This window comes from Mastigoproctus giganteus, chromosome 14, assembly GCF_048544385.1.
Source record: "Mastigoproctus giganteus isolate SK-2022 chromosome 14, ASM4854438v1, whole genome shotgun sequence".
Classification (NCBI taxonomy): Eukaryota; Metazoa; Arthropoda; class Arachnida; order Uropygi; family Thelyphonidae; genus Mastigoproctus; species Mastigoproctus giganteus.
The window spans coordinates 69,129,324-69,156,033 of NC_143588.1; the positions used below are offsets into that span (position 1 = coordinate 69,129,324).

The following is a 26,710-nucleotide window of genomic DNA, read 5'->3' on the forward strand; positions in this document are numbered from 1 at the left end:
TTTCTTCATAAGAGCACCCCTTTGTCCCCTTCTCTGTACTCGTTCTAGCAACTCTACATCCTTCCTAAAACGAGGCTTTCAGACTTGTATGCAGTACTCAAGGTGTGACCTGACCATTGCGTTATACAAGGGGAATGGTCACGACACACCTTGTGTACTACATACAAGTCTGGAAGCCTCGTTTTAGGACTGTTTGATAGAATTTATCATAGTCTTTATTTCGAGTAATATTGTCACTTTCACAGAATGATCTTTGAAGATTCCACTGTTGTAGCCTCGAGGCCAAAAGTTCTGCCTTATTCTTTGGCAGTTTGAGATCCCTGATGAGGTCAAGCTTACTTTATGTGATCTTATGTGGTTCAGAAGGATAAAGGTTTGGACAAAATGGTGGATCCCTTGATGTAGACGGCTGCTATACTTCTTCATGCATATCAAGTTGATGTTCATTAGTGTCTTCATTTTCATCAGAGTGTACAGAAAAACAGTCAGATGGTTCAGGAATAGGTAGTACTTTACCGTGAGTCATGGGACGAACTGCAGATGGTATTTTTGGATATGTCACTGTTCACTTTTTCTTCATTGCCATCCCTTTTCTAATGGATGCACCATACAGAAGTAACAGTCTGTGACTTGATTTGTTGGCTCCCTTCCTATCATGTGCACTGTGAAAGGAATAAAACATCCCTTTCGATTCACCCACGCATTGAGTTTTATGAACAGGTAGTACAGTATATGTGTGATGAGCTGTAACTTAAGCCATCTGTTTATTTGTGCAAAGCCTGTTTTGATGATAAGGTATTGGCTACCATAAAGGATGTTAACTCTTATAGGATCTACAAATATGAAGTATGTTTTATTTATTTATTTATTTATTTATTATTTTAATTAATTTATTATTTTTTTTAAATTTAATTAATTTATTATTATTATTTTTTAAATTTAATTAATTTATTTATTATTGCCAGATTGAATTTGATTAATTTATTTATTGCCAGATTGAATTTGATTAATTTTATTTATTATTAAAGATGGGCCAGAGGAATCTGGTCCATCTTTTGCCAACATCAGGTGGGTCAGAGTCTCGAATTGATACAGTGTGGGCTCCATTGGGACTGGCCCACCTTCCTGTGGTGTGGATGAGTTCCCAGAATCATCTGTCCAGGTGACTGATGCTTCTGGGTAGCCAAGAAGCCAGAACAGAACACACATAATACACACAAACATACAGCACTCATTTCTGGCCCTTCTACAGTGGTACTGTTCTTCATAGAGATACGAGGCAGAGATGAACTGACATTCCAGGTGACTCCCATTACAAAGCACATGTCCACATGTGATAAGAGCGTGGTAGTACTGAAACTGCTGAGTTGCCATGCGTTTTTCCGAGAGCTGCAGTTCATAATGTAGTGTAACTCGTTAATATGTGAGACCCCAACTGTAATTCGAAAACAAGAGCCAATCGACAAATTTTAATGTGATTTTCATGTTCAGCAGCATGAAATTAGTCAAGATTGAGTATTTTTGTTTTCGTACCATTTTACGTGTTGACCAGTGTAATCAGCTTTTACATGTGTATATAATTTATTTCACTTTGAATTTTATATTTTTTTTCATGCATGGCTCTAGTGCATTGTTTTAGTTCATGGTATACATATCTGGCTGAGCATATGCTCATATACATGTTTATTCCTCTGTCAGCTTTAAAATTGTAACTTCTCTGATTAGCTTCATATATATAGTTGAGCAAGTATATAGTTTAGAAGATTGCATGAAAAATACAATTACAACGATATGTGTGAAAAATTATTAAAGTTATATTTAGGGTTGAGCAAATATAAATTAGAAGATTATCTGAAAAGTATATTTCATCGTCAATATCTATCTTAATGATATCATAGTAAATTTATGGAGTACATAAAAACTAAAAAATAACTAAATTATTACAAAGCATATTATTCTATACAACCCAATTTCAGTGATGTTTTCAAGGGTCAACCACCAAAATTGAGAGGAAAGACATCAGTATGTGGGCTCTCTGCTTCTGCAGTAAACTATATTGAAGCAATAATGAATGAATAAATTTATTTATTTATTTATCAATTACAATTTTGAAAGTGAAGGTTAGGCATTATTAGAAGCATATGATGCAAGAAACCGAGCTAATGCAGCATCAGTCAAAAAAAAAAAATAAATAAAAATAAAAATTCCATTTCACCCCTCCATTCGTTCGAAAGTCCAGCTGAGCGTTAAATTTATTTAGGCTGTCAACTTCCACAACAAGGGATGGAAGTCTGTTCCACCAACCAACTACCCGCTGGCTCAAGGCAAATTTCCGCAAATCTATCCTACATCTGTCTTTCCTCAATTTGAATTTATGTCCTCTCAGGTGATTATTCTGAGCAAGAGGAAGAATCCCATCAGCATTGAGCATGCTCAAACCATTCAAGACTTTATACACCTATCAGATCACTTCGCTGGTGCCTAGTCTCCAGACACTGTAATTTGCAAAACTTAAGCCTTTCTTCGTAAGAGCACCCATTTGTTCCATTCACTAATCTTGTTGCCTTTCTCTGTAATCGGTCCAGCAGCTCTACATCCTTCTTGAAATGAGGCCTCCAGACCTGTATACGGTACTCTAGGTGTGGCCTGACCATTGCCTTATACAAGGGAATAATTACCTCCTTATCCCTGCTAGAAACATTCCTATATATCATTGACAATACACCATGAGCTACTCTTGCAGCCCGTCTGCACTGCTCAGAGAACTTCATATCTGCCTGCACAACCACCCCCCCAGGTCCCTTTCATTCTCCACCACTGTCAGTGTAGTACCAGAGAGTTGATACGTTGCTCTGGGGTTGCTGTTTCCCATGTGTAGTACTTTACATTTGTCAATGTTAAACTTCATTTGGCACCTCTCAGCCCATCTGCTCAACCTTTCCAGATCCTGTTGCAGCAGCATAGTGTCAGTAGTGTCCTTGACAACCCTGCCAACCTTCATATCATCTGCAAACTTGGACATTAAGCTTGATATACCATCATCAATATCATTTATAAATACAGAAAGCAATAATGGACCCAACACTGAACCCTGAGGGACTTCGCTAATAACATTAGTCCACGATGAGCAGTGTCCATTGATTACCACTCTGTCTTCTCCCCCTCAAAAACCCCTTTATCCATAGCAGCAATTTGCCTCCTATGCCACACTGCTCCAATTTGTGCAGCAGTCTTCCATGTGCAACAGTATCAAAAGCCTTTCTAAGATCCAGATATATAATAAAAAAGTTATTCCCTGCATCCAGTTCTTTTGTGACTGCATCGTAGTATCCAATCAAATTGGTCAGGCAAGACTTCCCCTTAACAAAACCATGCTGTGTCCGAGCTATAACTGAAGTCTTGTCTAGATGATCCTGCAGTGCTTCTTTAACCAGTGCCTCCATTAATTTTCCTGGAACAAAAGTTAAACTCACAGGTCTATAATTACTTGTGTCAGCCTTTGATCCTCTTTTGTGAATTTTGGTCCCATTTGCACATCTCCAGTCTGTGGATACCTCTCCTGAGTCCAAGGAAGCTCTCATAATTATGGCTAAGGGTTTGCTTAATTCCTTTGCTGCCTCCTTTAATATAATTAGATAGATCCCATCCACCCCAGGTGCCTTTCTTGTGTTTATCTTCAAAAATTTCTCCTCCACTTTACTCTCAGTTATTACAAGATTCTCTAGCTTACTGCCAGAGTTGAATACACCTCTGGCATTCCCCTCGCTGAATAACTCCTCATGTGTGAATGTCGATACAAAATATTCATTTAGTTTGTTAGCTACCGAGCAGGATCATCGACAGTTGACCCAGCGATATCAAGTGGACCATTCTGATTCATCCCCTTACTTCTAGATTTTACATAAGTAAAGAACTCTTTGCTGTTTTTCTTTGCATCCCTTGCCAAAGATTTCTAGATTTCTCGTAATCTGCCTTTGCCTGGCTAACCTCCTTTGTAACTTGGTTACAGATCAACTTGTATCTATCATAGGCTTCTGTGTCACGTGTTAATTTGTATGTATCCCATGCATTTTTCTTCTCTGCCATATGTCTCATTAGTTCATCTGACATCCATTTAGGCCTAAACCTTGAACAATATTTCTTAGTTGGTACGTAAAGCCTAGTAGCTTCCAAGATAAATTCTTTGAATGCTTCCCATTTTGAATTTGCTGTTGGTAACATCATCAGTTGGTCCCACTGTATAGAATTTAAATACTGTCTCAGTCCATCGTAGTCGCCTTTACGAAAGCAATAACCCTTCCCTTGACCCCTAATGGTAGTTACCTCTTTGAGTAAATCCCACTTCAGCACACTGTGATCACTGCCACCTAATGATTCATTTATCTGCAGATTCTTAATACATGAAGAATCACTACTGATAATCAAATCAAGATTATTACTCTCTCTAGTTGCCTCCCGAACATACTGATGTAGGAAACAATCATCCAATAAATCCACAAAAGCCTTGCTAGTGTGTGAGTGACCAACTCCCAAATTCCAGTCAATATCTGGGAAATTAAAATCTCCCATTATAAGACTCTCTGGCCCACTCTATTTCCCTGTACAGTTTCTTATTATACTCAACAGAGTCTTTAGGCCTATAGCACACTCCTACTCTCAATTTTGATCTCCCAATGCTTATGTCACACCAAACTGACTTGACACTGCACTGTCCAGCGATGTCCACTGGCTACACTTCCTTGGATTTTATGTATTTCTTAACTAATAGCACAACCCCTCCTCCCTTCCTGTCTATCCTTTCTGTAGACTTGTACTACCCAAATTCCAGTTCTGCATTCCTTATATATGTGTGACACCACGTCTCTGATATCCCAACAATATCTGCCTTTGATGTTTTGAGCAATACCTCAAATTTATTTACTAAACTCCTAGCACTGCTGTACACGCAAGTATACATGCACCTGTTTCTATTCTTAGCTACCCTAACACAACCCATGTGTTTACTTGTACCGCAATGACTCCCAGCAGTCTCTGAATTATCCTTCGACTTGTTTTTCAGGCTTCTGCTCATTCCAATAGAAGCAGTGCAAGAATCTCTTACCTCTGCCAGTGGCTACTGTTAATCTATTAGTCTTTGTCCCCCCCCAAGCTAGCAGTTTTCCGACCCACCTAACACTGCCTCGATAGCATCAGTAAATATTCTTGCACCCTTTCTATTTAAGCATATCCCATCTCTGTAGAAGCAGTCTCTCCTGTTAGCAAGTACAGTCCTGCTGAAAAAAATTCTACCCCTTGAGCCTTGCTCAATCTTTCCAGGGCCGAATCTTTCCATGGTGTATTGTCAATGATATATAGGAATTTTTCTAGCAGGGATAAGGAGGTGATTATTCCCTTGTATAAGGCAATGGTCAGGCCACATCTAGAGTACTGTATGCAGGTCTGGAGGCCTCATTTCAAGAAGAATGTAGAGCCGCTGGAACGAGTACAGAGAAAGGCAACAAGATTAGTGAATGGAACAAAGGGGTGCTCTATGAAGAAAGGCTTAAGTTTTGCAAATTACAGTGTCTGGAGACTAGGCAGCAGCGAGGTGATCTGATAGAAGTGTACAAAGCCTTGAATGGTTTGAGCATGCTCAATGCTGATGGGATTCTTCCTCTCGCTCAGAATAATCACCTGAGAGGGCATAAATTCAAATTGAGGAAAGACAGATGTAGGATAGATGTGCGGAAATTTTCCTTTAGCCAGCGGGTAGTTGGTTGGTGGAACAGACTTCCATCCCTTGTCGTGGAAGTTGATAGCCTAAATAAGTTTAAGGCTCAGCTGGACAGATATTTTGAATGAACAGAGGGGTGAAGTGGAAGTGGTTTTTTTTTTTTTTTTGGCTGATGCTGCATAAGCTTGCTTTCTTGCATCAAATGCCTCTACTAATGCTAATATAAATCCCAATCATATTTATATTTATAAAGCTATTCTATTAAAAGCAGACAAAGATTAAACTGAACTCATATGTACATACTTATGAGACTCACATAATAAGTCCTGATAAAGGAATTATAATTCAACAATAATTATATAAGAGGAAAAGTCATAAGTAGAAAAAAAAATCATAAACAGAAATATAATAGCAAGTAATATACTACCGCTTACTAGATTTCACTTAATATTATATTTTTGTGTTTATGCTTTATAGCTAAAATCTATCTTACAGTATTTTTTGTATATCTTAGGGTTTTTTTATTTAGTTAATTTTTGTCATCTTTAAGCTGTCAGCCTCCTTCCTATCTTGTTTTTCAACTTTACTTTATTATTTTATTTCTTGTAGTCCAGCATCCTATACAACGAACACTTGAAACTGTCATCTTCACACTTATTTTAATTTATAATTTTCAATTTGTGTGTGTGTATGTATATATATATATATAAACTGGGTTTCATACTATTGACTAAAAATGATGTAGTGTAAATATTATTGTAATAGGATAAATATGTGCAACATTAAAGTTATTGTACATAGTCAGTTAGGCTTTATATGTGCATGAAAATATTTTGTTCAATTTTATAATTTAGTTAATTTTAATTTAAACTACCTGTAAGGAATAAGGTGTGAATGGGACATGACTAACAGACTAGTAATATACTGCCCTTAGTCTGGATCATCATCATCAGCCATTTTCAATCCACTGCAGGATGAAGGCCTCTCCAGCAGCTTTCCAGTTCTTTCTGTTTTGAGCACGGGCCATCCATTTACTACCCCCAGACTCATGAATTTCATCTATCCATCTCCACCTTTGTCTTCCAGGTTTTATTCTAGCTCCTCTTGGGTACCATTCTGTTATTTTCTTAGTCCATCTGTCATGTCTTCGAGCTATGTGTCCTGCCCAGGACCATTTTAATTCTTTAGCTTTGATAAGAATGTCCTTTACTTGAGTTTGCTGCCTAATCCATGTGTTTCTCTTCTTATCTAACAGTCTGATTCCCAATATAATTTGTTCCATTCTTCGCTGTGTAGTTCTCACTTCTCTTCCATTCTTTTGGTGAGTGACCAAGTTTCACTTCCATAAGTCATGGTGAGGAGTATACATTGGTTTATTATTTTACATTTCAAACAAACTGGGATATTGCTCTTCAGTATGTGACTATATTTCCTGAATGCTATCCATCCAAAATTTATTCTGCTCTTGACTTCCAGCCATTTATCATTATTACAGCTAATAACTTGTCCCAGATAAGTATGACTCCACCTTTTCAATTACTGCTCCTTCAATCATTATTTCCCTTTCTGTGGCATACTTGTTCATCATTACTTTTGTTTTAGCCATATTCATCTTTAGTCCAAAATCCTTACTAACTGTGCATAACTGATTAAGATTTTCCTCTAATTCTTTGGGATCGTGGCTTATGACCACAATGTCATCTGCAAATCATAAATGGTTTAGGTACTCTCTGTTCACATTGACTCCTTTCTGCGACCAGTCTAATCTTCTGAAAAGTTCCTCAAGGGCAGCAGTAAACAGCTTCGGAGATATTGTCTCTTTGTCGAACTCCTTTCTCGATTTTAAATTTCCTACTGTCTTTGTCTAGTCTAATAAAGGATGTTGCATTCTCATATATTTTCTTCAAAATCATAATATGTGGGGTATCTATGCCTTGTCTTTCCCGTGCCCGAAACATTGCCTTATGCTGTATGGAGTCAAATGCCTTTTCATAATCCACAAATGCCAGGCATAATGGTGTTTTATATTCATTTGCTTTCTCATTTGCTGTGATGTTATGTGAAGGTGATCCACAGTTGAGACTCCTGTCCTAAAGCCAGCTTGCTCTTTCGGTTGATTCTCATCAAGTATTCTTTCTAATCTGTTAGTAATGACCCTTGTGAACAACTTGTAGATGTGGGATAATAAGCTAATTGGTCTATAATTTCCAATTTCTAATTTATCTCCTTTCTTATGCAGCAAAACTATGATTGCATTATTCCACTGCTTAGGCGTCACACTTTTTCTAATGCACTTTGTGAAGAGCCTTGCCAGTTTTTGTGTTATGTCTCTTCCTCCCAATTTTAACAACTCTACAGTAACTTCATCTTCCCCCGGGGCTTTCTGATTCTTCATTTTCTTCAATGCATGTTCTACCTCATCGGGAAGAATATCGGGTATGTCATATGTGTTGCTAATTTGCAATCCATCTTCCCCACTGCTGGCATCATTCCCTCGCTCCTTGTATAATTCTCTATAGTAGTCTTCTGCTATTTGAATTATGCCTTCTCTGCTGTTTATAAGTACACCATCGCTATTCTTCAGTTTCAGTATCATTTGTCTTTCTGTATTACTGCTCATGGCTGCTGATTTAAATCCTCTGTTTTCCCTTAATGCTTGTTTTACTTTTCTTGTGTTAAATCTTCTTATGTCCTCTCTGAGTCTCTTTCTAATGGCTTTGCATAACTCAGTATACTCAATTTTCTTCCTGTCAGTGTTTTTCTTGCTCTTCATTTGTCGTCTTTGGTTCATCATGACAAGTGTTTCTTGACTAATTTTTTCTTCTTTGGATTTCTGTTTCCCTATAGGTTTCTTGGGCTTTATCACTTTCAGAAAGTTGTAATATTCCTCGTCGATATCTTGGTCCTGAGCAGTCTGCAGAAGCTCAAACTTGTTCTTAAGTTCCAGTACATACTGCTTTTTCTCCTCTTATGTTATATCAAAGACCTTTGTATTATTTACTCGAGTCAGTTTTTTCCTTTCCTACATCTATATCAAGTGTACATCTTACCATTCTGTGATCACTTCCAACATTTACCTTATTCAGGATGGTAACATCATTCACAGTATATCTTCTGTTAGTGAGGATGAAATCAATTTCATTAGTTGTTAATCCATTTGGACTCTTCCATGTCCACTTTCTGTTCACCCTTTTCTTGAAAAATGTTCATTACTGACAATCCTTGAGATTCTGCAAATTCCACAAGTCTTTCGCCTCTTTCATTTCTTTCACCAATTCCAAAATTTCCTATAGTTCCCCTTTCTGTGCTGTTTTGTCTTTTTCCAACCTTAGCATTGAAGTCCCCCATAATAATAGTGTAGTGGGTTTTCTGCTCATCTAGAAGACACTCAATTTTGGTGTATGTTTCTTCAACCTCTTCATCATCATGGCTCGATGTTGGTGCATAAATTATTATAACCTTTAGCTTGTGCCTCTTTAGAAATCTTGAGTATTAGCCTTGACACCCTTGGTGATGTACTTTTGAATTCCAAAATGTTGTTTTTTAAATCTTTATGGACCAGAAACCCAACTCCACCTTCACTCCTTTCACTGTTTCCATTGGTGTACAGCAGATTTCCACTTGATAAACTTATAAGTGATTCATTTCTTCTTCTTGTTTCAGCTAAACTGATGATATTCCAATTCACATTTTCTAATTCCTTTTCCAGCTCTAATATCCTGTCTTCACCGATGAGTGATCTTACGTTGTAACAGGCCAAGTTCAGTTTCCGTGCATGGCAGCCTGGTCGTACCCAGAGATTCTTAGCACCCTCTGCTTCCACTCTGATCCTCTCGCTGTCGTAAGAGGGGGAGTGAAAGCCGCTTGGGACTGAGGGCCATTTGTTTTGTCGTGCTCTCATATTCTGGAGGGTTTGGTCTTTTCCTCTTTACGCTGACCAGGCGTCTTGAAGAGAACCACTCTACATGTTCGTTGCCACCTAAGTGACGTAACAGGGCTTACCATCGAGAAGGTGTGCATGAGTGGATTTTAGGGAGGCAGGCCAACCAGACTTCTCCTAAATCTTCTGTAATAGAAAGATATTGGATCCATCAGTGTTTTAGACTGAGTGTCTGATAACACACAGGATACCTGTTCCCCTCAAAGGCCCTAGTCTGGATAGCCTATGATTAAAGGCGAAAGTTAATAAAAGTAAGAAATGATAAATAGAAGTTAACAGAGCAAAAATTGAAATTAGAAAGGTGGTGAAAATAATATTCTTCCACTTAGTCATCTGTCTGCTACTTCATCAAGGGCTTTGAGCAGACTGATAGCCAATTTAAAAGAATGTCTCATACATACTCGTTTCTGTCGTCCCTATACCAATTTTGCCAGGGTTTAACACTTAGGTAATATTCTGGTAAATAATTATGAATGGTAATTACGATTTGGATATAATATAAGTTTATTTCAGTTAACACTATTTGATTCAGCAAACTGGGATTGGAGATTCAATGCCCAATGGGTACGTATCAGTTAAAATGAATATAGGGTCTTACCTCCTGCATGTCTTGTGGTGGTCGGTCTGAAAAGGCGGTCTAATTCGGGTAGTTTTATGTGCGCTGAAATTAAATTTAGTGCACAGCCACACCCTTCATGATTTGTGGCGTTTGCTGTGGGCAATAATCCCTATGCCTTTACTATAGCTCTAATTGTTGGAGAATGTAAATTTATATTTTAATAATATAGCAGGTATAGTCTGTGAAGGCAGAATGAACCTATATGAGCTCACATTATTTAGATCTTATATGAGAAGCGTGTTAATGTAATAAAAAAGTAGAACATGTAAAAAATATTTATCCTCTGGACATGAGCCAGTATAGCTTTTCTAAGGCATAACGAACTCGTGTATGCCCGGGGGATAACTGTTTACATATGTACAGCACCTTGTGGTACCGTGATTTATGCCATGTTGGTGATATACTATAGAAAACTGTATGGTTAATATAACATGTGTTATGCATGTGCTGGTGGGGTTAAACTATGTATTAATCATATAAAGGATTTAAGGTATATTGTAGGATTCCAATGTCTGAGGAATTCTTATGTCTTTTGTTAGGGGGGTTAAATTTGGACATCCCGGTTACAGTGCAGTCAGCCGACGAGCCTTATCTGAGCGCAATAAACCCAGGGACCAAATTTGGGTTGTATATTGTCTATAACCTTTTAAATAGGTCTGATTATCAGTCTATCCGGTAAATTATGGATAGACCCTTTGTGACTCAGTGTAATAATGGGTCTTAATAATCCTTATGGTGCGATTGCAAATCTGTTTCTAAATGGGTATGAGTAAATTTTTTCAATAACTATTAGGGTTGCCATTGGGGTGATGTACGGCAGCTTTAATATGATGCCTGCCTGATGTAATTGACTGGTATATTATTCTTTGTGAGTATATCTTTCAGTTTTATTAATGCTTCAGTCAGGTTATCTGGATTATTACAAATGTGTAATGTTCTGTTAGTCTGGTTTCTAATGGCATTGCCATGTATATGTTTTGCAAAATTGGTCTCCCAGTGGGTAAGTTTTATAGCTGCGAAGTGAAAATGGTTTCTCTTGTAGTGTCTGATGTAAACTTGGTTATTGGAAATCATGATTTGGCTATTGAGATAGAATGCCTGTAGGTTGCTTTCCGGGTTGGTGCATTCTAAGGTTAGGTCTTCAGGATAAATTTCCTTGGCTGTACTGTCGAAATTGAAACTAGGACATCGTGAATGTATCTGTAGAAATGAATTTGGTCTTTGATTTTGTTTTCATAGAAGTGCAAATAGAGATTGGCTATGGAGCATAAACTACTGGCCCCCATAGCCACACCCCTATTTTGCACATGGATACAATCACCCATAAGTATGTAGCTGTTCTTGATGCTTAGATTAATAAGGTCTAGCCAGTATTGTTTATTACAGCCTAATTCTTTTTGAAATTCTTCGTAATAGTTTAAAAGTATTTTTTTTTAATTTTTGTGTGAGATACTGCTGAAAATGATTTTGAAATTGTACGAGTATAATTTGTTGATGTTATTGTTTTTGATATATAATATATATACTTCCTATTATTGGTGATAAATTTTGGATTAGTGAGTTTGTTGGTTATAATATTTAGTTTGGCCTCCATAATATTACTGGATGATTTTATGTAGCTGTTTCTGCAGGTGGTGACAAACCTTATTCCAGTAGGGCCTTTGTGGAATTTAGGAATCCAATATACGAAAGGATATCTATTGTTATCTATTTTAATTTTTTTGTGCATTGCTATAAGTTTTTTGGTAATGGAGCTGGGGGTGGCTTTAACCATCTTATATGTATCACTTTGGTCCATTTCCTTTTTAAGTGTATATATGTAGAATTTTTTACAAATAATGCTGAAATTGTTATTGGCTATGTCAGTACTTGTGATGACGAATTTATTTTGCAGGTCCTTAATTTTATTATTATTTCTTGTTTGGTTGTATTGTTTGAAGCAACATTGGTGTTGTATAATTTATCTGAATCTCACCAAGATTAGTTCCTTGGCAGTAATTATCCAGCTTTGAAATGCTTCCACTGGGGGTATTGTATTTGTAGGCTGTTTTGAAGGCAAATTGAAGAAGGTCTGTGTTGTGAATGTTTTAGAATGTTGTAGAGTTGTGAATGTTTTTTATGTTGGTTTGGGAGTTGGGTCTGAATTTGGTACCGTTGCTCATAATCTCTTGTAGGGTACTGTCCTTAATGATATTAATGTCGCCTGTAATTGTGTTTGTAATGTGGATTTAAGAAATTTTTATATTTGTTATCGTGGCAGTAACAGGGTAGATCTGTGGAGTTCATGTTAGCTATGGTGTTTTTGCAGTTACATATAGTCATCCCAATGGGCTTGTATCTATGTCTGATTTCTATGCTGATGTTTTTTATGGGTAGGTATGCTTTAGTTTAGGGGGCTTAGAGGGGAACAGGTATCCTGTGTGTTATCAGACACTCAGCCTAAAACACTGATGGATCCAATATCTCTCTATTACAGAAGATTTAGGAGAAGTCCGGTTGGCCTGCCTCCCTAAAATCCACTCATGCACACCTTCTCGATGGTAAGCCCTGTTACGTCACTTAGGTGGCAACGAACGTGTAGAGTGGTTCTCTTCAAGACGCCTGGTCAGCGTGAAGAGGAAAAGACCAAACCCTCCAGCAATGAGAACACAACAATACAAATGGCCCTCAGTCCCCAGCAGCTTTCACTCTCCCTCTTACGGCAGCGAGAGGATCAGAGTGGAAGCAGAGGGTGCTAAGAATCTCTGGGTACGACCAGGCTGCCATGCACGGAAATTGAACTTGGCCTGTTATAACGTACGATCACTCATCGGTGAAGACAGGATATTAGAACTGGAAAAGGAATTAGAAAATGTGAATTGGAATATCATCGGTTTGGCTGAAACAAGAAGAAGAAATGAATCACTTATAAGTTTATCAAGTGGAAATCTGCTGTACACCAATGGAAACAGTGAAAGGAGTGAAGGTGGAGTTGGGTTTCTGGTCCATAAAGATTTTAAAAACAACATTTTGGAATTCAAAAGTACATCACCAAGGGTGTCAAGACTAATACTCAAGATTTCTAAGAGGTACAAGCTAAAGATTATAATGATTTATGCACCAACATCGAGCCATGATGATGAAGAGGTTGAAGAAATGTACACTGAAATTGAGAGTCTTGTAGATGAGCAGAAAACCCACTACACTATTATCATGGGGGACTTCAATGCTAAGGTTGGAAAAAGGCAAAACAGCTCAGAAAGAGGAACTATAGGAAATTTTGGAATTGGTGAAAGAAATAAAAGAGGTGAAAGACTTGTGGAATTTGCAGAATCTCAAGGAATGTCAGTAATGAACACTTTTTTCAAGAAAAGGGTGAACAGGAAGTGGACATGGAAGAGTCCAAATGGATAACAACTAATGAAATCGACTTCATCCTCACTAACAGAAGATATATTGTGAAGGATGTTACCGTCCTGAATAAGGTAAATGTTGGAAGTGATCATAGAATGGTAAGATGTACACTTGATATAGATGTAGGAAAGGAAAGGAAAAAACTGACTCGAGTAAATAATACAAAGGTCTTTGATATAACATAAGAGGAGAAAAAGCAGTATGTACTGGAACTTAAGAACAAGTTTGAGCTTCTGCAGACTGCTCAGGACCAAGATATCGACGAGGAATATTACAACTTTCTGAAAGTGATAAAGCCCAAGAAACCTATAGGGAAACAGAAATCCAAAGAAGAAAAAATTAGTCAAGAAACACTTGTCATGATGAACCAAAGACGACAAATGAAGAGCAAGAAAAACACTGACAGGGAGAAAATTGAGTATACTGAGTTATGCAAAGCCATTAGAAAGAGACTCAGAGAGGACATAAGAAGATTTAACACAAGAAAAGTAGAACAAGCATTAAGGGAAAACAAAGGATTTAAATCAGCAGCCATGAGCAGTAATACAGAAAGACAAATGATACTGAAACTGAAGAATAGCGATGGTGTACTTATAAACAGCAGAGAAGGCATAATTCAAATAGCAGAAGACTACTATAGAGAATTATACAAGGAGCGAGGGAATGATACCAGCAGTGGGGAAGATGGATTGCAAAGTAGCAACACATACGACATACCCGATATTCTTCCTGATGAGGTAGAACATGCATTGAAGAAAATGAAGAATCGGAAAGCCCCGGGGGAAGATGAAGTTACTGTAGAGTTGTTAAAATTGGGAGGAAGAGACATAACACAAAAACTGGCAAGGCTCTTCACAAAGTGCATTAGAAAAGGTGTGATGCCTAAGCAGTGGAATAATGCAATCATAGTTTTGCTGCATAAGAAAGGAGATAAATCAGAAATTGGAAATTATAGACCAATTAGCTTGTTATCCCATATCTACAAGTTGTTCACAAGGGTCATTACTAACAGATTAGAAAGAATACTTGATGAGAATCAACTGAAAGAGCAAGCTGGCTTTAGGACAGGATTCTCAACTATGGATCACCTTCATGTAATATCACAGCTAATGGAGAAAGCAAATGAATATAAAACACCATTATGCCTGGCAATTGTGGATTATGAAAAGGCATTTGACTCCATACAGCATAAGGCAATGTTTCGGGCACTGGAAAGACAAGGCATAGATACTCCATATATTATGATTTTGAAGAAAATATATGAGAGTGCTACATCCTTTATTAGACTAGACAAAGACAGTAGCAAATTTAAAATCGAGAAAGGAGTTCGACAAGGAGACACAATATCTCCGAAGCTGTTTACTGCTGCCCTTGAGGAAGCTTTCAGAAGATTAGACTGGTCACAGAAAGGAGTCAATGTGAACGGAGAGTACCTAAACCATTTACGATTTGCAGATGACATTGTGGTCATAAGCCACAATCCCAAAGAATTAGAGGAAAATCTTAATCAGTTATGCACAGTTAGTAAGGATTTTGGACTAAAGATGAATATGGCTAAAACAAAAGTAATGATGAACAAGTATGCCACAGAAAGGGAAATAATGATTGAAGGAGCAGTAATTGAAAAGTGGAGTCATATACTTATCTGGGACAAGTTATTAGCTGTAATAATGATAAATGGCTGGAAGTCAAGAGAAGAATAAATTTTGGATGGATAGCATTCAGGAAATATAGTCACATACTGAAGAGCAATATCCCAGTTTGTCTGAAACGTAAAATAATGAATCAATGTATACTCCCCACCATGACTTATGGAAGTGAAACTTGGACACTCACCAAAAGAATGGAAGAGAAGCTGAGAACTACACAGCGAAGAATGGAACGAATTATATTGGGAATCAGACTGTTAGATAAGAAGAGAAACACATGGATTAGGCAGCAAACTCAAGTAAAGGACATTCTTATCAAAGCTAAAGAATTAAAATGGTCTTGGGCAGGACACATAGCTCGAAGACATGATGACAGATGGACTAAGAAAATAACAGAATGGTACCCAAGAGGAGCTAGAAGAAAACCTGGAAGACAAAGGCGGAGATGGATAGATGAAATTCATGAGTTTTTGAGTAGTAAATGGATGGCCAGTGCTCAAAACAGAAGGAACTGGAAAGTTGCTGGAGAGGCCTTCATCCTGCAGTGGATTGAAAATGGCTGATGATGATGATGATGCTTTAGTTTTATTCATGATTTCTCTGAGATTAACTAAATCGAATACATGATTTAGAAATTTAATTATGCAGTATTCTTTTGTTGTACTTGCAGAGTAGCCAATACTGATTCTTATTTTAAAAATATCTTCTATAGTATGTGTAAGTTGTATGTTCTTGATAGTGCATTTTTGGTATATCTTGCTTAAGGCTTTTAGTTTGCTAATTTTCAGGGCAAACAGTGTGTTGTGTATGGTTTTCACATTAATAGGATCCCTGTCCCATACTGTCAGAAGTTTTTCAAAATTGTTAAGATCTTGGGGCCTATTCCTGCATTGGCTGTTGTATTCTTGCTTAACATTGAAATTTTTCAATTCATTAGTGTGAATGGCTTCAGTTAGTTTAAAAATGGTGTACACTTCTTGGGGCTAGTGTAGATGAAGTTTCTGCCATTGAATCTATTATTCAATTTATATGGATAGAGTGATTTATATTGTAGAATAAACAGGTATTCCAATACTACCCTTTTAACAGGGTTTTCCATGATAGCAAGGATGGCTAATGGTAAAATTGGTAAATTTATGCTTTTGAGAGTGTCTGAGTTCTATTTAATTGGTGTGTCTGTAGTATAGGAGCTGTTGTGATCGGTGTAGATTTAGCCTTATGTGTAATTCTGTACTAGTTTTCCCTATATATTGGATGCCACATTCTTTACATGTAATGAGGTATCTAACTATATAATATCAGTGTAGATACATCATAGTTTGTCCATAAATTTGAACTACGTATGTAGTGTAAAGGCATCGTTTTAATTGTATCTCATATTGTGGGTGCCTTCACAACAAGATAGCTGGATTGAACTACTTCAAATAAATAATGCTTCTCTAGTAGAGATGACTACTATTATTTATTTTCAGCGGATACCACCACCCAGACGATCGTTTCAAAGCTAGTGGGCTTCATCATCAGTGGGTGGGCAGGTAATGCAACGTGAACGTGCCATCACAGTTGCGAAGTTATTTCCACAATATGAGAGATGACGAATGGTATAGGTAATAATGTATTAGAAAATGAAATGCACAAGGCATAATTTCTTATGGGTTTAGGTAATTAACTATATAATATCAGTGTAGGTACACCATAGTTTACCCATAAATTTGAACTATGTATGTAGTGTAAGGGCATCGTTTTAATTGTATCTCATATTGTGGGTGCCTTCACAACGAGATAGCTGAAGGCATCTACGATATGAGATACAATTAAAACGATGCCTTTACACTACATACGTAGTTCAAATTTATGGGTAAACTATTTCCATAGCCCAGTGGTCAGGAGCGGGAGTGCAGTAGCACACGCTCCTTGAGTAGACCAGGGTTCAAGCCCCTGACTGCTAAATACGGTCGATCTGCCAACCCGCACTGGACCAGCGTGGCAGATTATGGTCCATTTCCCTCAACGTGAATTGTTGAGGAGGCTTCCATCCTGCAGTGGGTTGATAATGGTTGCAGTTTACCTTTTTTTTATGGTGTATCTACACTGATATTATATAGTTAATTACCTAAACCCATAAGAAAATGAAAATGAAATGCCTTGTGCATTACATTTTCTAATGTAATGAGGTATATAATGCCTTTTGTATGCAAAATATAGGTGTATTATCAGTGCTTTGTAAGTGCTGGCTGTGCATGTATGGGCATGTTTTACATAGTTTAATGTTGCATTTTTTGAATTTAAGTAGACTCTGATAGTGTACCTTTTGATATGGTCTTCAGTGTATGAAAAGAATTTAATATCTTTGGGACCTTTTGGGTTTCAAATTATTCACTGGAGGTGTGGCAGCATTGCATGCTAATTGACCAATTTCAGGAATAGTCGGGTCCTGCGTAGTCTTGTTTAAGTCTGGGCTGTAATTTATGCTGTGATACCCATACAGCATTTTATTCCAATTTGTTGTGTTATGTTGTTAATAAGCTATATAAATATAAGGCTATGCTCTGTGAAAGTACCCCTATTTTCCCATAGATATGACTATTTTTAGGTTTTCTTTAGTTGACTAATATATAGTATATGAATTGATAAATATATATTGAATTTAATACTGTAGTCCCTGTAGCTGATAAGCAAATCATGGTACTACCAGTGTCTAATAAACTGGGTTTCATACTATTGACTAAATATATATATATATAGAAGTTTATGCATAGAAGTAAACTAATGAAAATACGGTGTACCCTGGGAGCGATATACGATGTGAACGAAGGGGGGGAAGAAAGAACCGGAAAAATAATTGTAACGATAGAAAAATAAACCAAATGAATTTATGAAGTAACGACCAAGATGGAGATTATTATTTTAAAAAATTAAATGTGTAATCATATGTAAATATTATACTACTTTAAATAAAAATTTAGCCCTGGAGCTCTTTGATCCTATCTTATATAAATAGTGGTGATACTTATTAAAAGGCTATGAATAAAAAGGGTTTTAATTATTTGTGTAACTATATAGTAATCAAAATACATTATATACACACACATAAATATCATTATAAACATTTTGCTTAGTTTTAAAAGTACATTTTTCTCTGTATACATAGAAATTTACCGTATAAAGATGGTGATGAAGTTCCTGATCCATATGTGAAGATTCATTTGCTGCCAGGTCGTTCAAAAGATGGTAAACAGAAGACACAAGTATGCAAAAATACTTGTAATCCAGTTTTTGATGAAAGGTCAGTGAAGTGCTAGGTTACCATTATTTATAGATAGCAATAAGGTCATAGATGACAGTGTTAAAATACAGGTAGTTTTTATTCATCATACATTTTTATTATTTTCTAATATATAAAACATTGGGCTAAGGTAAAGAAAGCCAACACAAGAACTACAGCAAACTTCGGGAACTTACCGGACAAACTGATTTGCTGCTACCGCAGTTTTTCCCTGTATTCTCAGTAAATAGATGGTGCATATTATTGGTAGTAGCAGTAGAAGTCAAGACCGATGTATTGATTAACACGCAGGTGTGACAGACGATGTAATGATTAGTTTTTCTCATTATTAAAAGCAGATTATTGGAATTCATGAGCATTTTCGCTATTAAAAAAAAACCATATTACTGATTTCTTCTACGTTTGGTTTCCTAACTTAACCTTAAACACTAAGTTAGAAAAATAAGAAAAGGTTTCTTTATTTTTTGTTACATTTCATAACCTGACCTTAAATGTTAGGTTAGAAAATAATAGGAAAAGAAAGAAAGATTCTTTATCTATATATATATATATATAATCATCAAGAATAATGCAATAGAGAAGTTATATGCTATAGGGGGAAGAAAATTAAGAATTAGATTAGATAAGACTGAATTACAATAACATGAATTATAGATCAGGGTCACTGCTATTGCAAAAGTACCCTACAGCCATAATGTATATATAAAATATTATTAGTATAAAATACAGTAAGTAGATGTTTATGCATAGAAATAAACTAATGAAAATACGGTGTACCCTGGGAGTGATATACGTTGTGAACGAAGGGGGGGAAGAAAGGAACCGGAAAAAATAATTGTAACGATTGAAAAGTAAACCAAATGAATTTTTTGAAGAAACGACCAAGGTGGATCTAGCACTGCAGAGTCTTTCACAATTTTTGTGTCTTCATCAGAGGTCATCCACCAAAATCATGAAAAAGACAGCAATGCTCTTACTTCTGTAATACCTTATTAACACATTATGTAATTGCAAACTTGGTATAATTTTATTCAAAATTGATATTACCACGTGGACTTTCGCACGTGTACTTTGACATACAGAAGTAAGAGCATTGCTGTCTTTTTCATGATTTTGGTGGATGACCTCTGATGAAGACACAAAAATTGTGAAAGACTCTGTAGTGCTATCTCCACCTTGGTCTTTCTTCAAAAAATTCATTTGGTTTACTTTTCAATCGTTACAATTATTTTTTCTGGTTCCTTTCTTTCCCCCTTCGTTCACAACGTATATTGCTCCCAGGGTGGACCGTATTTTCATTAGTTTATTTCTATGCATAAACATCTACTTACTGTATTTTATACTAATAATATTTTATATATAATACGTATTATAATGTCAATCAATCACTTAACACTTATGATGTTATTTTCTGTCACACATACATGTCAATCAGTATATTCTTCTCGACTTCTACTGCCGCTACCAATAACACATTGTCTGTTTACCAAGAATGCAGGGAGAAACTGCTTTAGTGGCAAACCAGTTTGTCCAGCAAGTTTGCAGTGGTTCTCATGTTGGCTTTCTTTACCTTTGCTAAACATTGTTTAGAAACAGAAAACTGGGAAATTTTTACCATAACATGCTCAGTGTGTCCTCCACGTTTATCAATAATAAGTTGCAGCTGGAGTGAAGTTGTGAAGAACACACTCCAACTTTTCCCATGACACATTGAAAAAATTTTACTTTCAGTTCCTTTTTTTAGTGCAGGAATGATTTTGTGAATTCTTTTGAAACATCCTCTCTTTGAGATAACTCCAGAGATAAAAAGCACATGGGTTTAGATCAGGCAACATTGGGGACCCCACCAGTCTTTTGCCATATACCTCAAGGTTGGAAAAAACTTTGTTGTCAAAAATTTCATCCAGGATGACTCCTGTAGTATGGGGCCTCATACTGTCTGTTGAATCCATGTCAGTATCACGGCCATACAAAAAAAAAGCACAAGATTGTCTCTAAATGAGGATTCTTACCATGCTGTAAGAATCCTCATTTGTTGTTTACACAACTTTTCCTTGGGATTTGCAGCAAGATTTTCCAAATATCATCAACCCTCTCTGGTGCTCTTAATGACAGTTTACCTGCATAACCTTTCCTTTTTTTAAAATAATGCCTCTTCTCTTAAATTCATCTACTAACCTCAATGCTGTTTGTTTTATTGAACCACTATCCATGTTGAAGTATTGTCAGTACCTTCTTTGAGCAGAAACCAATGAATTCCCACTTTTGTAGTATTCCTTAAAAATAAATACTCTTTGCTCAGTGCTGTTTACTGCTATTTTCTTCATATCAGCTACAGAGGAATCAGTGTTGCCAACCAAACCACCAAACCTTTCTCTACAGTTGTTGGTATGAAAAATTTGAAGCTTGCAAAACTGCAAAGAAAAGAAATAGCATGATGAATAAAAAAATCACTGTCAGTAACTGTTTTAACATAAACACATTAAAAAAAAAACTGCAGCCATTATCAACCCACTGCAGGATGGAAGCCTCCTCAATGATTCATGTTGAGGGAATGGACCATAATCTGCCACGTTCCAGTGCAGGTTGGCAGATCAACCGTATTTAGCAGTCGGGGCTTGAACCCCTGTCTACTCAAAGAGCGTGTGCTATTGCAGCGTGTGCTATTGCACTCCGGCTCCTGACCACTTGGCTATGGAGACAGCTGCACATAAGATTTGAGTTTAAATTGTAAGATTTATCAGATACTGAAAAATTTCTATTATACTTAATGAGTAAATGAAGTAGGCATGCCTGTCTAATCACTTTGACAGTTTTGCTCTAACAACAATGTTTTGAACTCAACTTTGGGGTTCATTACTGAGTCCTCAAAAATCATCTACTGTGTCTTTACAAGACATAGCAGGTGCTTTTTTTTTTCAAGACTTGATAGTGAACTCTAAAGTTGAGTTTGAAACATTGTCATTGCTAGGGCAATTCTGTCAGAGTGGTAAAACCTATTTCATTTATTCATTAGTCATTAAGCATAATAGAAAATTTGCTTCGTATCCAATTAAGCTCAAACACTTAAATGAAGTTAATTGTCAATTACAACCAGCTGTAATTCTGATTTAATGATTTGGAATATCCCATGTGTCATTCATACAACATTTAATAAATGTATTAATCTATATAACAGAGACAAGTCAAGCTTTATTGCATCGCTTCAAAGGAAAAGAAAAATATGGAAATAATTAACACACTGATCAGTGTTATGCAAATTAACCAGTACATATATTTCTAAAAACACTTCATCAAAGCAAACATCATATACTATGATGTGTATACAGGGTGTCTCAAAAATACACGCCATAACTTCAGGAATGCGTTCCTCATATGAAGACAATAAAAATATTTAATATCAACATAGTTCCGGAAATACTTGGTTTCCGAGTTTTGAAGGTCTGTGTATGACACTTAACTGTTCACATCACCTTATAGTAATTGTTCAAAATGTCCACCTTCTGCCTGAATACAGGCCTCACATCGACGTCTCATGGACTCGTGAAGACGATGCCAAATTTCTGGTATGTTTCGTATTGTTTCACAACCTGCCACAATTCGATTGCGGAGAGTTTCCACATCAGCTACCGGAGTCGAATAAACCAATGACTTTAAATGGCCCCACATTCTTTCGCTGTAGGGGTTACTTTTCTTTTAAGCAGCTGTTCACTCTGTAGAAATCACAAATTCATCCTACCATGGAATATTGTTCCCACATCTGGGGCGTTGCCCACAAAATCTCTCTCAGCTTTATACAGGGTGTCTCAAAAATACATGGCATAATTTGAGGAATGCGTTCCTCATATGAAGACAATAAAAATATTTTATATCAACATAGTTCCGGAAATACTTGGTTTCTGAGTTTTGAAGGTCTGTCTACGACACTTAACTGTTCACATCACCTTATAGTAATTGTTCAAAATGTCCACCTTCTGCCTGAATACAGGCCTCACATCGACGTCTCATGGACTCGCGAAGACGATGCCAAATTCCTGGCATGTTTCGTATTGTCTCACAACCTGCCACAATTAGATTGCGGAGAGTTTCCACATCAGCTACTGCAGTCAAATACACCAATGACTTTAAATTGCCCCACAAGAAGAAATCTAGTGGGTTTAAATCAGTGAGCGTGGAGGCCAGGCAGTTGGTCCACCTCTACCCATCCACCGACCAGGAAACCTTCGATTCAGGTAATTGCGGGCTAGGTGGCTGAAATGTGCGGAAGCTCCATCGTGCATGAAGTGTGCTTGTTGACGAATGATCAGTAGCATGTCGTCCAAGAAATCAGGCATGTTGTTTTCCAGAAAGTTTCTGTATGCCTGCCCTGTGAGTTTGTTTGGAAGTATATGGGGCCCAAATAACATCACCAAAAACACTGGCCTAGAGATGTTGAGGCTGAACCGCTGTTGGTGATGTGCTGGAAGAATTGCATGTGGGTTTTCCTCAGCCCATACGTGCTGATTGTGAAAGTTGAATTTCGTCTCGTGTGAACTGTGCTTCATCTGTGAATATCACTAAGGCAGGAAAGTGAGGAGTTGTACCACACTGCTGCAAGAACCACTGGCAGAACATTACTCACGCAAGGTAATCTGCTGGTGACAAGGCCTGTACCTGTTGCAGATGGCAAGAATACAGTTGTTGTTCTCACAACACTCTCCAAATAGTCAAACGTTGAACAGTCAGTTGCATTGCTATTCTGCATGTGTTGATTCCAGGAGTGGCATGCACAACATCCAAAATCTCCTCCTCTACTTCAGAAGTTGTAGATCTTGGTCGTCCTCTGTCGGCAGCATGAGGTGTAAAGGTCCCATGTTCACAAAGGTAGCGATGGATACCTTCAAACGTTTTCCTGTCTGGACATCTTCGTTCTGGGAACCTTTCATGGTACAAACAACGAGCCTCCAGAGCATTGCTGTCCGCCAAATTGTACATAAAGTGCATATCCGCTTGCCCCTGATTTGAGTACGTGGTCGGAATTGAAAACCACCAGATTCTGTCAGTACCTTGTGATGAAGGAAATCACCTGCGGGAGATAAGACATTCCGGTTAATAACTCGGGAACCAAGCATTTCCGGAACTATGTTGATATAAATATTTTTATTGTCTACATATGAGGAACTCATCCCTGAAGTTATGCTGTGTATTTTTGAGACACCCTGTATAAGGAACGGTAGGTAAAACAGCAGAATTTGTAGTTGGCAAAGTGATGATCTCTTTGGAACAGTGTATTTCTCTTGTCCATTGTTATTACTGAAATTGTAATAATGCTATGGTTGCCTTCAAAATATGCAGAAGAGACAGCTGAGTATGAAGTAAAGTAAAGTTAAGGGTCTCATTCAGTTCAATCCTTGAAGGTACTGATATTGATATTTTAACAGACTTAATGTGTAACTGAAAAAAATACAAAAGACTGCCCATTGATGTAGGTAGAAATCATTGCTGAGATAAACCAGATTATAAAAATTATTCTGAACTTTACCCTTAAAAGAATGCAGTGAAAGAGAGGTGTTCAGAAGTTTACAAATACCAAAGGTTAAAATATCTAGTATGAAAAATAATAATAAAGATCCTGAAACCGAATCCTTATAGGTTAAAAGCAGTTCAAGGCCCCCCCCCCCTTCTTCTCCATCTTATCATGAAGTTGATCTAAATTTCACATATCTGTGTGTTGGCAAACTGTTTACTATGTTTATGTAGACTGAACAAAACAGACAACAATAGCACCCAAACCATTATATGACAAGAAGGGAACAGCATGGTGCATTTTCACATTCACTTTCATAATGAAAAATAAATTGTTAATCGATGCTTTGTTAATATATTTGTGAGTGAACAGTGATACGATATGTAGTATTATAATGGCTAAATGATGCAAGGAAGCAGGCTTTTTCTGCACCTGCCAAAAAAAAAAAAAAAAAAATCTATCATTCACGCCAACCCCATCAAACACAAGAGGTATTAGAAACTATAGTATTTAGTACTGTGCTTGGGTTGGAAGTTGAGAAGATGAAAGAAGATATTTGTTGACATTAGACTTGAACTTCTGTAGACTGTAATTTTCAGAAAATACGTATAAAGGAAGGTTGTTCCAAAAAACGGCAGTTGAATGAATAAACAAGGAAGATGAAAAGTTGGTTCTGTGAGTTTGAAGTTGGACAGTAAATGGATGTTGGCTGATGGCGGAATGTGTTTGGACTGTTTTGAAAGAGAGAGTGGGAATTATAGAAGCCAATTCAAAAGAACAGTGCCAATGGAAGTATCTGTAGAAAAGGCATGCAGCAGAAACAGTACATCTATGAGACAGAGTGGAGAGACTCTGTTAGAGAGGAGTCATTAATTAACCTAACTGCCTTCTTCTGAATAGAATCTAGAAGCCTGAGAGAGGTTTTGGGGGCACTGTCCCAGATGTGGGAACAATATTCCATGGTAGGGCAGATTTGCGATTTGTACAGAGTGAACAGCTGTTTGAAAGAAGACAAAACCAAGGTTTTTTAGATGCAGAGGAAGCAATATTTGTAATGTGTGTGTGTGTGTACCAAGAGAGATTAGAAGTCAGGGTAAACCCCAAAAGAGATATCATTTTGTCTAGAAATCGGAGTGTCACCAAAGATAAGCATAGGAGCAGAAGAATCCTTTTTGCGAGATATAAGACAAGAATGAGTTTTAGAAGGATTGAAATAAATTAAGTTGCCTTTGCCCCACTAGAAAATTATCTGGAGATTGGCATTTAAAGAATTGGTAGTGGATATTCGAGAAGTTGAAGCTGATTGAGCAGGGCAAGGTTTCTCAAAATGGAAAGTGGAATGCAATGTGCTATCATCGGCAAAACTGTGGATAGGATTTCCAGTCAATGGAAGAATGTCATTAATATATGAGAGGAAAAGAGTAGGGGAAAGAACTGAACCTTGGGGAACACCAGCATTAGTGGAGAAGTTAGAAGACAGAGCCATCTACCATCACCCTCAGTGAGGAATCAGAAAGAAAACTGGATAACTAATTACAAAAAATGGCAAACCATAAGATGGAAGCTTGTTTAGAAGACCTTTATGCCAAACACAATCGAAAGCCTTTGAGATGTCAAGAGCAACTGCTTGTGTTTCACTGAACTTTTCCATTGAATTTTCCATTTATGGACAAATTCCATTGAATTTGTCCATAAATGGGTAACATAAGCCAGAATATCACCAGTGGATCGACATTGACGGAATCCATACAGGCAATCGTTGATCAGACGGCAGGTTTCTAGGTAGTTCAAGAGTTGGCGGTTAATTGATTTCTCCATTACTTTAGAAAGAGTAGAAGTAATTAGATGGGAGGGATTTGTTACCCTTTTAAGGAACTGGCTGGATATGAGCAAATTTCCAAGAAGAAGGGAAAAACACCTTTGGAATATGAAAGTGAAAAAAGGTGGCAAAGAACAGGAGTTAGTTCAGGAGTACAGGTTTTGAGAACAAGTGGAGAATTACCATCAGGACCTGGAGCTTTCTTAGCATCGAGATTAGTCAAATTCCTTCTGACATCCTTTTGACGGAAGACCACAGGAGGCATTGAATGGAGCATGTTGGGAATGGTGGGAGGTCTTTTACCAAGATCATTAATACAGGAGTTGGAAGAAAAATGGGATGCTAGCAAGGTCAGCTTTATCCTTGGCTGAAGTGACAACAGAACCATCTGGTTTTGACAGAGGTGGGAGCAGAGATTGGAAAAATTTGCAGCCAGTAGCTTTGGCAAGTGACCAGAATGCTCGGCTACCATTAGGGCAAGAAGCAAGTTTTCTACTCTTAGCCTGTTCAAAATCTAGACTGGACTGATTAATAAGTGCTTTACAATTGTTGCGAGCTTTGGTGTAGGCAGAAAAGCCTTAGCACATTTATTGTCCTTGAACAGCCTTAGCACATTTATTGGAAAACCAAGGTTTAGATAACAGATGAGATTTTAAAGTGGAGTGTGGAATAAAGGATTCCATTCCTACAAGAATAATTTCACTAACACGATCTGAGCAAACGTTGACATCAGAAGTTTTGAAACATTAATCCGACCAAGGAAAGAAGAAAAGAAATCTCGCATG

At 37.2% G+C, this 26,710-nt stretch overlaps 1 protein-coding gene across 1 annotated transcript in view; it reads left to right on the forward strand.

The window, feature by feature from the left end:
* The window catches only part of LOC150075208 (extended synaptotagmin-2-like), a 301,413-nt gene that overhangs the window by 260,031 nt on the left and 14,672 nt on the right, over positions 1–26,710 (forward strand). Inside the window, exon 23 of the mRNA XM_090388399.1 lies at positions 18,466–18,600. Coding sequence (XP_090244525.1) covers positions 18,466–18,600 — 135 coding nt within the window. The remainder of the gene's footprint in view (positions 1–18,465; positions 18,601–26,710) is intronic.